Source organism: Pangasianodon hypophthalmus, chromosome 12 (assembly GCF_027358585.1).
Source record: "Pangasianodon hypophthalmus isolate fPanHyp1 chromosome 12, fPanHyp1.pri, whole genome shotgun sequence".
Taxonomy (NCBI): domain Eukaryota; kingdom Metazoa; phylum Chordata; class Actinopteri; order Siluriformes; family Pangasiidae; genus Pangasianodon; species Pangasianodon hypophthalmus.
In genome coordinates, this window is record NC_069721.1 from 21,887,194 (window position 1) to 21,901,048 (window position 13,855).

The 13,855-nt window shown below is 37.6% G+C and overlaps 2 protein-coding genes across 5 annotated transcripts; one reads left to right on the top strand and one right to left on the bottom strand.

Moving 5' to 3' along the window:
• The first annotated feature begins 1,379 nt into the window (after positions 1-1,379).
• nat9 (N-acetyltransferase 9 (GCN5-related, putative)) lies at positions 1,380-6,973 on the top strand. Of its 4 annotated transcripts, none has more exons than XM_026914659.3 (7): positions 1,380-1,436; positions 1,671-1,764; positions 3,150-3,259; positions 4,466-4,606; positions 5,363-5,422; positions 5,512-5,606; positions 6,339-6,973. In XM_026914659.3, the coding sequence occupies exons 2-7, from the start codon at positions 1,688-1,690 to the stop codon at positions 6,510-6,512; spliced, it is 657 nt and encodes a 218-aa protein (XP_026770460.1). In that variant the 5' UTR covers positions 1,380-1,436; positions 1,671-1,687; the 3' UTR covers positions 6,513-6,973. The 4 variants fall into 4 exon arrangements, with proteins under 4 accessions (XP_026770460.1, XP_026770458.1, XP_053094874.1 ...); XM_026914657.3 differs by lacking the exon at positions 1,380-1,436 and adding an exon at positions 1,443-1,591; XM_026914660.3 differs by lacking the exon at positions 1,380-1,436 and adding an exon at positions 1,445-1,509.
• Positions 6,974-8,463: 1,490 nt separating this feature from the next.
• Positions 8,464-13,502, bottom strand: lrrc59 (leucine rich repeat containing 59). Its single transcript, XM_026914734.3, has 8 exons — positions 13,341-13,502; positions 13,009-13,108; positions 12,343-12,402; positions 11,316-11,474; positions 10,030-10,134; positions 9,782-9,854; positions 9,498-9,689; positions 8,464-9,363 (listed from the first exon to the last, which is right to left on the bottom strand). The coding sequence occupies exons 2-8, from the start codon at positions 13,105-13,107 to the stop codon at positions 9,107-9,109; spliced, it is 945 nt and encodes a 314-aa protein (XP_026770535.1). The 5' UTR covers position 13,108; positions 13,341-13,502; the 3' UTR covers positions 8,464-9,106.
• Between the last annotated feature and the right edge of the window lie 353 nt (positions 13,503-13,855).

Consider the following 13,855-nt stretch of genomic DNA (forward strand, 5'->3'; position numbering starts at 1 on the left):
CATTTTAAACTTAAATCTAATAACACAATCTACATTTTGATTTTTACAAGGCAATGTATTTAAAAAATAAAAAAACTATGTTAAGATTAAAGCCTGTATTTCTGGTAAAATAGACTTTTATTACAAGTGAACTACATAAGCCTTATAGCATGTGTTAAATGACTGACTACCATTAGGGTAACAGGGTGATTGTGTAAAATTTTTTATTTGCTACAACGTTCCCTTAAATGACCAGTATAAAGTGGTTACAACAGAATGAACAGACATGAATAATATAATTTTAATTTTTTCAATCATTTTAGATTTCATAAACAGTTGACACAAGGTGCAAACAGTGTACTGCAGTTATCAGTGTTGTATGTTACTCTATCCTTAACACTGAACAACGAAGTTATTACTGGATCACTGCACTTTTACTGGGGAGTGACTTGTTGATTATAAGTTTGTATCCCAGAGCCAGGCTTAAATGTAATGGCTGGTTCGCTGTGCCGAGTCATTTATATTCAGTGTTAAGCAAACCACTAATTTAGCAAGATTAGCGTAGGTGTAACTGTCATTTGTCACCACAAAGTGATGATTTATTTATTTGTCTATCTATCTATCTATTTGTCTGTCTGTCTGTCTGTCTATTTATTTATCAAAAAAAATCTCTGAGTGCAATTTCTATTGTTTGAAGTGAAGTGAAGTGAAGTGTGGCCAAGTATGGTGACCCATACTAGGAATTTGTGCTCTGCATTTAACCCATCCAAGTGCACACACACAGTAGTGAACACACACCCGGAGCAGTGGGCAGCCTTTTTTGCTGCGGCACCCGGGGAGCAGTTGGGGGTTCGGTGCCTTGCTCAAGGGTCTCACCTCAGTCATGGTATTGAGGGTGGGAGAGAGCGCTGGTTATTCACTCCCCCCACCTACAATCCCTGCCGGACCTGAGACTTGAACCCACAACCTTCAGGTTCGCTTTCGGGTTGCAAGTCCGACTCTCTATCCATTAGGCCACGACTTTGAAAAATGTTTGGGACAGGGGCTTCCTCAGGCCCAGGTTTAGAAACCTGTGGCTTAGCCTAGTGCGTCTGTCTATCAACTGGACACAATAAAACTATCGTAAAGCATAATTTTATAGTGCAAATAGATATCCTGTGATATGCAGAAATATTTCACGTCTGTAACGGCGCAGATTTCTAAAAATCAGTTAAACATAATTTGAATTGCATCTCCTTTTATCAAGGCAGGCCACAATTTCTTCCACAGGCTTACGGTTGAATGTGTTCCTTTCCAATATGGCGGACGCATTGACGTGAGCTAGCACCCACAGCTAATACGGCGGTTTGCACTGTAATTTATGGTAAGCGAAATTAAAGCGCCCTCGTGTGTTCGCCATAGGTAACTACAACCAAGAGCTGTTTTGGGCGCACCTTGATGACATCAGTGAGAAATTGGTATGCGTGTTTTCCGCCTGGTTTTAAACCGTTTCAGTAGAAACGGTGTTGTTTTTGGTTATTTATATTATGTGTGAGTGTTAAACTGTATAATATAAATTAATTTTAATTTGAATGGTTAATAAGAATCCTTGAAAACACGCCGTTAAAAGCAGGTATGCTAACTTTGTGCTAAAAACAGTTAAAGTAGTGAGCTTGGTCGCGTTGTATGTGTTGTTCTGATTTTTCTTCCAGGATAAAATTTCAGAAAAATGCGGATAAATGAAGACATTTTACTGGAAGGCAGTAAGGTTGTGTTGGTTCCCTACAACACTGAACATGTTCCCAGGTAGCAGCATCTCTCACACAAGCATCAGCATCAGTTTTATTTGCTGTATTACTCATTTTATAGGCTCTAACAGATATGCTTGTACATGTCTAGCTCATGTTAATGTTTGTGTTTATGAGCACAAGCACTGAAAAATAATTGTTAACTAGTCAAATAAATATCTCTTTAAATCTCAAGGTCAGTTCATTTATTATTTCTAAACCCCGTAATGTTAAGTGTTAGCAGTGTTTCCTAAAATCCTAAGTGTCCTGAGATAACTGAGGGTGTGTATATTAATGAACATCACTTGTCTGGTCTCACTGGGGTGCTTTTACTTTTGCAGACCTGCCATGTTTATAGTAATATAATAAATATCTAAATATTTGAAAGTGAGCAGAGCTAGTAGTGCTCTTTATGTGCTTAGCAAGCTGTTAATATTTTCCTAGGCCTCTTTCTGTTGTTCACTGAGATAATACATTATGGCTGTGTGCGAAAGTTTACACACCCTTAGGATAAAATGAAGAAGACAAAATAATTGATTTTATACACATTTAGTGTGAGAGTGAGGTTTTAGAGATGTTAATCCATTATCGCAAGTAATAAAGCAGGTCAAATAGTGAATGGTAAGATATTAATAGGAAAAACAAAACAAAATGATGTCAGTTTAAAGTTTGTAATTATTTTTCAGAATGTAAAATATATTTTACAGAAAGAAGAAATAAATCTATTAATCATAAGTAACACAACTAGTTAAATCATGCATTTTGAGATATCAGAAGTAGAAATAGTAGGAAAAAAATAAATATTGTTCATCTGTTCAAAGTTTTCTAAATTTGATTAGAAATTTCCCTTCTTAAACTCAGATCTGGAGACCAAAAGGGTCACAGCAAAACTTTGACAACTTCTTACAACCTTTGGTTGTTTTTCCTTTTATGTTTTGGATTATTGGATTTCACTTTTTAGAACTTCTTGGTGTTTTTTTTTTCTTTTTTTTTAATTGTAGATAAACTGTAAAACTGAGACACTGTTCACATTTACCCCAGTGAAAAACTACTGGGGATAAAAACTTTTGCACTGTACAATGTTCAGCTATAATTAAATCTATTTGAGCCACGTAAAGGAAAACAAACCTTTGTTTTCCTGTGTAAAGAACTTTGTGCTTTAAAACTAAATGCATTTTGTTCTGTGAGAGGAGGTGGTCTGTCATTTTCAGTATTAATGCAACTGATGTCATATATTAAACGTCAAGTAAACTGCAAGACTGCTGTAGTTGTGAATCTGTACTGGTAACCATATGTATTCAGTTCAGGTATTAGGGATAAAAAAAAAAAAAGGCAAATACTGAAAATAAAAGCAAGTTAAAAAACGCGCATGGAGCTGAATGAATCTGATCTATAATCATACAGGTATCACCAGTGGATGACGTCAGCCGAGCTGCAGAAACTCACTGCGTCTGAACCTTTAACCCTGGAGCAGGAATATGACATGCAGAGAAGCTGGCGAGAAGATGAGGATAGTGAGGTTTCTTCCTCTCTTCCTCCACACACACACAGACACACACACACACACACACACACACATACACACACAAATGTTAAATGTCATCATGGTGTTTAATCAGATGTGTGTAGCTTAAGGCTGTTTTTTAGCAATTTGCAGCAATTACAATTTTTATTTGGACATGTACATTTTATCTTTTTATAGATACATTTAATTGTGGAACATCCATAAAAGAGCTGGAAACAGTCACTCATGAACATGAACTTTCTCATGAACATCATAAGACTTTCATAAACTATCTTTTTGAAGAGTGGTGTTTTAATCCCTTCCTATAGGATTACACAGTTTCTGTACATGTAACCCTGAAGGAACAGGACAGTGGCCACATTTAAAAAATAAAAATAAAAAAACATTGTTTTTGGTCACAGTGGAGGTTCTAAAGTAGAGTTGGGCAATATGACAAAAATATCACATCCTATGTGATTCATAAAGACATTTCTATGATATTTATCTTGATATATAGATTTGCTTACAATTTCCCACCAGTCCAGTAGCGTTGCATTTATTTAAAAATTGTTCAATGCTTTGTTTAATGTCTACAAATATATCTTTCATTTAATTTTCTAACACTGAAAGTAGAAAAAAACTTCTGTAAAAAATTAAGTACAACGTTTTAAAATCAGCTGCTTCCAGTCAATTTGTAATTATTTAAAAAAGAATAATAATAAATAGTGCCATAAAATGATATCGCGACATCTGAGAAAAGTATATTGTGGCATAATTTATCACAGTATTGCTTTTACTTCATCTTATGGCCCAGCAACCAAAAAAGGTGTTACAAAAGTACCATATGACATCAAGAACTTTTTCACTTGTAGGACAAAGTGTCTGTGAAAAAATTAATCTTGTTACTGAGCAAATATTAAGAGATTTATATGCTGAATCCAAAATATTTCAAAGTTGCAATGTAACTAAAAGCCAGCAAGCTAGGTTAGTTAGGTAGTCGATAGTTGTTAGTTAGTGAACACTATCTGGGACTGGTAGGTGCGTTGTTATGGTTACAGTGTGTTTCCATACCAGCACAAATGGTGCTTTGGTCAGCACTTTTTCTGTAAAAGAGTGAAAGCAGTCTTTACAGGTCATATGGCATAAGGTGATGATTTGATGGCAGCACACCGTGAAGTGCAGTCCATTAATGGACATGTTACATCTGTAAATGCAGAGTGCACATTTATCGTCCTGGACAAGCAGCGATGGACAGATCCGAGCATCTCAGAGGAAGATTGCATGGTGGGAGACGTCAACCTCTTCCTGACTGACCCCAGTGACCCGTCACTGGCTGAGCTGGAGATCATGATAGCAGGTGATAGTCCTGATGATTCACTGATTCATTATGATTCAAGTAGAGATCCTGCTGATTCCCTGATTCATTATGATTCAGGTAGAGGTCCTGATGATTCACTGATTCATTATGATTCAGGTAGAGGTCCTGATGATTCATGTATTCATTATAATTCAGGTAGAGGTCCTGCTGATTTACTGATTCATTATGATTCAGGTAGAGGTCCTAATGATTCCCTGATTCATTATGATTCAAGTAGAGATCCTGCTGATTCACTGATTCTCTATGATTCAGGCTGAGGTCCTGATGATTCACTGATTCATTATGATTCAGGCTGAGGTCCTGCTGATTTACTGATTCATTATGATTCAGGTAGAGAACCTAATGATTCCCTGATTCATTATGATTCAAGTAGAGATCCTGCTGATTCCCTGTTTCATTATGATTCAAGTAGAGATCCTGCTGATTCACTGATTCATTATGATTCAGGTAGAGGTCCTGATGATTCACTGATTCATTATGATTCAGGTAGAGGTCCTGATGATTTGCTGATTCATTATGATTCAGTTAGAGGTCCTAATGATTCCCTGATTCATTATGATTCAAGTAGAGATCATGCTGATTCAATGATTCTCTATGATTCAGGTAGAGGTCTTAATGATTCACTGTGAGCTACGGTGGAAATTTTGAGCTCAGCTTTATTCCCTTAACTGTATTTAAACCACTTAAAGGAAATGGAATATTTCAATAATTTAAATCATGTCTTGCTTTCCACAGAGCCCAACTACAGAGGCAGAGGATTTGGCAAAGAAGTGACATACATGATGATGCGTTACGGTGAGCTGGAGATGAGAAAAAAAAAATCAGAAAATTTCAAACTGTATGGATTTGATGTTTTAGTCTGCAACTGTAATCAACCTCCACAGGCATCACCAAACTCGGCATCAAGAAATTCGAAGTGAAGATCGGTTTGGAAAACAGGATCAGCATAGATATGTTCAAGAAGCTCCAGTTTCAAGAGGTACGAATTAATTTTAAAATAATAAAATCAAAGTGTGAGAAGGTGCTGATAAATTTTCTATAACAGCAGCTCTGACAGTAGTGCAGCTGTAATTCAAATCACGGGTGTATATTAATGTGTATTAATATTAATGTGTAATTAATAAAATTATCATTTCTATAGTAAAAGCTCATTCACAGGGACTTATATGGTGGATGCTACCCATAATCGAAGACGTATAATAAACAGATTAAAAACAAACAAACAAAAAAGCATATAGTCATTGATGGTGAAGTTTTCTGTTATTTAACATTTTTGGAAGGAGTCTCCAGTGTCAGCACTTTTTTCAGCATAGGAAAGAACTTGTTCATGGACTTTCTACAACATGAGTGTAACTATAAATGGATAAAACTTATGATGTGTCATTCTGTAATTATTAAAAATTGAAATCGTTGGCAAATTGATGTTGAAAAGAGAAATTAAAAAAAGTGCTGTTATTAGAATTTAATCAACTTCTGGGTGGTAAAAGTGGCTTGACTTTGTGTCAAGACGCATCACACCATCCCTTCTTGATTATACATCTCCAAGTGTTTTATTCTTTAGTTATCGTATTTAATGACCTGTCGCTTTATCTTCATGTCTGCTGCTGCTGTTTAGTTTTGAATGTAGGGCTGGATATTTTCTTCCTCATTCAACACACAGGGACTGCCAGTAAACCCCAACCTGACCTGATCTTTCCTCTCTCCTCCCCAGCTCTCCATCAGCGAGGTGTTTCAGGAAGTGACTCTTGGCCTGACTGTGAGTGAGGCATCATGGGAAGAGTTGCTGGGCAGCACGGATATCGCACAGGAGAGAGAGTATGGAAAAACACGGGACTCTAGGCACAGAGAAAAACATTCTTTAACCACCGGAGCTGATGGGAACTGAGAAGAGAGACGGTTTTAATGAGAGCCAGAGAGTAAACGGAGAAAAGGTTCACACAGGAGTATCAGCAGATATCTAAACATCATTTATTTTGCTGCTAAAAGCAACTCTGATTTGTTATATTGCACTTTTAACACAGCCTTTGTGTTCTGTCCAGGCCAAAATGATTCACTTACAGCGGAACAAAACTACAAATGATTTTTCCACCTTTAGGCATTTTAAGTGCGTGGCTCAGTTAGCTCAAAATGAACATTTTCGTTTCTTATAATCAGTGTTTTAATATTTCAATATTATCTGCTTTTAAGAAGCAAGTTTACACCATTGACATGGATATTGTTTTAGGAGCAGGGAGGAATCAATTCTTAGATACATCTCTATTGATTTCCCAAAAGTGTTACAATCTGATCATTTTGTCTTGTCATCGCATGTAAAATGACCGGTTTGTGTAAATTATGAAACACAAAGTCACCTTCCCTCTGTCTCTTCTTTACAAACCTGCCTCTGCGTGCGCGCACACACACACACACACACACACACACACACACACACACACACAGGCCCTTCCCAAGTGTTTCAAGTGCTTGTTTGTATGCCTTCACAGCTGAGTGGTGGAGGCATTAGGTTTCCGGGTTGTACGTACGTCCGTCCTTGCAAGATTCTCATTAGCATGATATCTCAAGAACAAGTGGTTGAATGTTTGTAGGATTTATATGGAATTATCATCGTAACCAGCAGATGAACTAATTAGATTTTGAAATTGAGTAACCAGGGTCAAGGTCATAGCAAGGTCAAATGTCTGAGTTTTATTTCAGTAGAGTCCTTCCTGTTTGAAGTATATTTTAAGGGTATTTCTGGCATACAGATTAGTAACACGAAGAACTAGACATGTCAGGGGGTGTTGGCGTTGAGTTCGGCTTCTTTTTTGTAAGTCTTTATGCACTTACAGGGCATTTTATCAGGTACAACTACCACATGGGTCACTCTATAGGTACACAATTGCTGACTGCGTTGTCTGTTTCTGTACACTGTGTGTCAGACCACTTCTACCACACCTATCAGTGGAAAAAGTCATCAAACATCACTGACCAGATGGTATTTGAGTCATGGATCATTCTCAGCACAGCTAATAATTTTCTAACTGTAAACCTGCAAAGTAGCTCCATGATACCATTTTACTGTAAATGTTACAATTACGTCACCGTAAAATCAGCCTGAGTGAGTAGAACATAACTACGGAATTAAACACTTGGAGGTGTGCTGTTATAGGAAAATAATCAACGACGTGGTAGTGTGATGCAGCCCAGTGTGAAGTACAGTTAATCTTACTACCCCAAAGTTGATTATTTGCCTATAACAGCATGTCCTGAAGTATTTTATTCAATTTACTGCAATTTGCCAGTGATTTATTATCCTTTTTATCCATTAATAGTTAAGGTTATTAATTAATTATGTTGTGGAGGAACATCCACGAAACAAGTTTGTTCCTGTTGTTACTTACATTATAGCAGCTATAAACAGTCATTCCTTCAGCAACGTCTCTCAAAGTTAATAAGACAAAACAAAACACAGCTTACTTACTGATTGTTACACAGTGCTGACACTGGAGACTCCTTCCATAAATTAATTAACTTTCCGAAAGTGTCTCCATATCACCGCTTATATGATTTTCTTTGTTAAATAACACATTCTTTAATCTGTTTTTTTTTTTTTTATTAATCTTAGGTTATTTAGAGAATTAGCCATTCAAGGCCCTGTGAATGAGGTGTTACTGTAGAAACGACAACATATTAGAACGAATGCACTAATATAAACCTGTGACTTGCAGCTGCACTACTGTCAGAGCTGCTGTTCCAGAAGATTAATCAACACCTTATGATTAATCATAATCAAAAATTCAACAGTGCTATGGTACACAAAATTGCAATATTGCAACATAAAGGAACATGGACGCAGATTTGCAATATGGTGACATTTATTCATGCCTTTAATCTCCCTGACTTATCAGAGTAAGATTTAAAATCCATTTTTAAAAAAATTACAAATGTATACAAATCCATACTTTTAGTACATGTACAGCGGTGTGGAAGACGGTCGGCGTGTAACCGTACTTCCTGTCGCTCATGTTCACAGCACAGATGTGTCTTAGACAAGAAAATTAAAGACATAAGCAGGGAGATTTTTTAAATTTTTTTATCTGCATTGTATTGGGAGAGAAAATGGTAGAGTTTGTACATCCCATGTGTGTTTTTTTCCCTACATGATTATAAATATGCACGCATGCTCCCAATTCAGCAGCTGTTTGCTTCAATAAGACATTTATGAACAGTACATAAGGCGCTAAAAGGTCACATTTGAAGGCAAGCCTCTTTGTTCAGTAGCTCGAAAGCAGCCATAAAGACCCAGAGTCCACTTTCCCCTGTTTCTGTTGTGGAAATCTGAGCATTTTTTCCCCTATACAGCCATGCCATGGTTTTAAAATGAGACACCGAAACAGGGGAACAACATTCCTTGTAGTGTCCCAGTACACTTATTTTCCTCTCCAGACTGAACCCTGGGGCAAGATGGACGCCGTCTCGTCAGTCTGAGCCAGTGAGTTGTCATTGTTGAAGGTCAGAGATTTTCTGAATGACTTGCTGCACCACGTCCAGGCCTCGAACCCAGCTCAGCGCCTCATCTGTGTACAGATTTACAGGAGCACAAAACGCCTCCTTCTTCAGCTCAGTGACCCGACAAGCGCCGATCACTGCTGCAGCTCCGATGATGAGAAGGAGCAGAATCCTCAGGAGCAGAGAGAAGAGCCGAGCGCACACAGAGCGCCTGGACTGAGGCACGCCACCGGAGGCCTTCTTTTTATCTGCAGGAAGGAGAAATACAGGATTATTTTACTGGTACAGTGTCATGCTACATGTCCACATGGTTTTATAATTTAGTTATGGTACCCTCTTATTCATGGGCTCCACCTTCTCACACAGATGATGCGTAACCCACCTTGATTTTGGCTGACTCTCTTTTTCTTCTCCTCTTTCTTCTTCTTCTGTTGTTCCTGTGCAGCCTGAGCAGCCATCTGTGCTTCATATTCCTTCCTTTTCCTCTCCTTCTCCTCAGCCTTTTTCTTTTTTTGTGCTTCTCTCTCCCGGGCCTCTCTCTCCCTCTGCTTCGCTTCTCTCTTCTTTTCTTGCTCTAGAAGACAGAGAAAATGATAAATGATAAATGATCATGCATATTCGCATTTTGTATTTGTAAAGAGGTGCACCTGGGGAGTGCTTATCTACCTTTCTCCTTCAGCAGCCGGCGTTCCCGCTCCTTATCTGCTTCTTCTTGGAGAAACTTCATGTGCTGGAGAACCTGGAGCAGAACGATATGGAAGACACCTTGTTCTCAACCGTAAGTCACTACTTTGGATAAAAGTGCTAGACGACTAAATGGAAATATAATTTGTGAACTGTTACAGGGTCTTAAGCACATTCCAGCATAAATTAAAACATCTTGCGTGCAGAAGCACATGTGCATGCTCTCTCACCCTTCCTGCGCACTGCTTGCACTGTTTCTCATTCAGACAGTCTCCTGCAGCTTTGGCCAGCGTCGGCTCCAGAGGGTTGTCTTTAAGATCCAGCCATCTCAGACTCTACAAACACAGACATTCACAAAAATAGCACTAAAACTGATGATCTGTTACATGAGATGCCACAATGGACCTCATTTATCAGTCAGTTAGTAAAGTTTAGATGTGTAGATGTTTTCCTGGGCTAAACCAAAAAATCCCCCCCATTATTGCAAACGTTTTGGAGATGCTGATTTTTTTTTCTCTTCATACTCACGTGCATATATTGATAATCTGGGCCAATCGGGTATAAATTACAGAGCACATTTATGGCACGGCTGATTTACATTTAGCCACGCCCACAAAACGCCATAAAAGGAAAACTCACAGAGAGGTAAAAAAGAAAAAAATGGCAACTGTACAGTGAAAGAGCACCTCCTTTCTCAACAGGATTTTCAAATCATCCCTCATTTGTTGTGTAAATGCTCCTGCATATGATTTATGAATAAATTTGTTCATATCCAGCTTGATAAATGAGGTATTTTATTAGTATTGTGGACAGAATGTAGGACTGTGTTTGTGCCCCTGAGATGTTCAGAAGTCAAAAGTAATCAGATATGAACGTGACCATCAGATTTTATGCAATTTTCTGAATCACAAATCCAAAATCAGATTTGCAAAACATATTTCATAAGTACAAGCCTCATATTACAACTACGACTCCTAATATACTAATTTACATCACCTGTCATAATTGATACATTTACAACTTCCATGCTACATTCATGAATCTGCAGTAGATTTATTCCTAGACAGACATTATACATTCACAGTATGAATGCCATGTTTATGAATACACAAACCACATGGTACAAAACCTTAAGGGTATTGGCTGAAATATTCTACGATTGTAACCTTTTGAGGGGCGGAGCTTTTAATGAATTGCGTCCAAGTGGAAACAAAACTAAAATAATAATCTGTAAAACTATAAACGTGATTATAAATTTGTGATTTATAAATTTACTAAATTGATTTGTGATTCATAACGATTTCGGCGCTGCACTCACATCCGAATTCCTCAGACAGGAAACGCACTGTTGCCTTTTTAGACGGCAGAATAATATTTCTGATTTTAAAGTTAACATTTTAGTCTTGAATATTTTAGTAATATCATAATCCATGATGAAAAAAACTGACAGTTATGTCCATGCTATGAAATGACGCAGATACGACACTACGTAAAGGTAGCGAGCTCTTGAACTGACCCTGAGCTGGCAGAAGCTGAGAGGCAGCATGGTCAGCTTGTTGTTGTACAGATCCAGATGCTGCAGGCTGTACAGATGCCCGATTTCCTCCGGCAGGCTCACCAGCTGATTCTTGCTCAGGTCGACTTTAACCAGGTGAGTCAGTGTACAGAACTCAGGCTAGAGAAAGGAAGAAGAGAGAGTGAAGTCAGTGACTGACGTGTTACAGCCTCTTCAAATTCATCTTCTGAACAGAAGAGGAATCTTCTTAATAGGACACAATTAGCTAGTTAAGGAGTTAATATCAATTAGGGATGCACCAATCCCACAAACTGGAATACATATTAACACTGAGAAGATACGGACATTCTCTTAGTAATATAGTCAACTTTCTATAAACTTTGGACAAGCAACAGCTCGAAGAAGAAAAAAAAAAAAAAAAGAGCTATATGTCTACTGTCACTTTCCTCTACTGATGGTAATGATAAAAATTAAAAAAAAAAAAAAAAAGAGAGAGAGAGAGGGAAAAAAAACCTGAAAAAATGTCAAATAGGACACTGCATCCCATATCTGATATCAGGTTCAGTTTCTTTCTGGCATGCTTAGTTTTAATGAGTTATATCACAATAAGGACTAAAAAGTGAGGAATAAACCACTTGGGGTGTGCTATTATAGAAAAATAATCCACAGCAGAGTGCTGCGATGCAGCCAGAAATGAAGCAGAGTTACTGTTCCAACCCCAAATTTTGCAATAACAGCACATCCTGAAGCACATCCTGGAAAACTTAACAAAGCATTGAACTGGAGACTCCTTCTAGAAATGTTTAATAAACGTCTCCTTATAGAAAACTCCACCAAAACAATTTCACACAATTTCACTTTTTAATCTGGAGCATCCAAAATACAAGTCCTGGTAAATGAGCTGTTGCTATAGAAACGACAATGTATTAGAATGAAGTATTGTACCGGTTCTGATTGTGACCAGTCAGATTCGAGAATTAAACACTGTGGTGGTGAAACGGCGTATAATTCAGTTATTAAAGCTTACAGTTAGAGTTGTGAGATTGTTACAGGAAAGGTCCAGGACTGTGGCTTTAGGAACAGCAGCCTGAAAAACACAATCATTAGACAGAAATTTTACACTCTGGTGAGTAACATATTAAAAACAAGTGGTAGTGATGCTGATCAGTGACGCCATGTAGCATTTGCTTAAATGAGCATAAGCAGATGATTTTACAAGACTCTATAGACATGTTCTTCTGTGGTAGTGTGGATTTACATTAGCTTCTCAGCATCTTTATTATACTGACACTTAGAAGCATTTTTCTTTACTATAGTGACATTTAGAAGCATTTTTCTTTAATTCAATGACATTGAGAAGCACTTTTCTTTATTGTAGTGGCATGTAAAAGCATTTTTCTTTATTGTAGTGACATTTAAAAGCATTTTCCTTTATTATAGTGTCACTTAGAAGCATTTTTCTTTACTATAGTGACATTTAGAAGCACTTTTCTTTACTCTAGTGTCACTTAGAAGCATTTTTCTTTAATATACTGACACTTGGATGCATCTTTCTTTACTATAGTGACATTTAGAAGCATTTTTCTTTAATATAGTGACACTTTGATGAATCTTTCTTTACTATAGTGATGCCTCTTTCTTTATTATATTGCAATATTACTGCATCTTTACTATAATGCATACTGACACTTACAAGCTCCTTCACTGGGACATCTGTAAGGTTACACAGGCTGAGATCCAGCTCATTTCCCTCCACCTTGTCTCGAAGACTCTCAACTTTGGCTTTATTCATTCTGTCAAAATGTAAATTAAAAAAGAGAAAAGGTTAAAGAAGGTTGAAGAAGGTTGCAGTGGTAATAAAGCGTAATATACAGAGCTCTACAGTGATTAGCTAACATTCATTACTGTACAGCTTCAGTGCCACTTAACTGTCTCAATTACAAAGTTAGCAAACTAGCTCACTTAGCTAGCTAGCAAATAATGTTTACTAACACCACTATGCACCAAACGTGAACTGAAACTTACGCTTTGCTGCGGTGACAACACAATATTCAGCCAGTACGAAGAGCAACACTCAGACCTGCACTCAGCTCAAAGTTGAAATTTAAGTGATTGAAAATCCACGTCATTCATTCACCGTACTGCTGGTTGAGCTGGCAGCCAGAGGTCCAATATGGCCGTATCCCAAATGGCTCTACACACCCTACACAAGCGCACTACATTACAGTGTCAACTACAGCGCGTGCACGCTGACGTAGTGCACTTCGCATTCAACAGGGACCTGTTTGGATTTCAGCCCACGTCACTGCGCGACCTCGACTTTCATTGCGCATGCGCAACATTTTCACGCTGCCGCTGTCAGTTACATTGAACTGAAATGGCATATAGCGCCATCTGTCGGTTAGGAGAAGCCTCTTTTGCTCCAGTAATAACTTGTAAAAAATATGTAAATATATATAATATATAATGTATAATATCTTGTAAATATATTTATAATATATAATACAAAAATATATGGAAGTCCATTCTAAGAAGTTTAT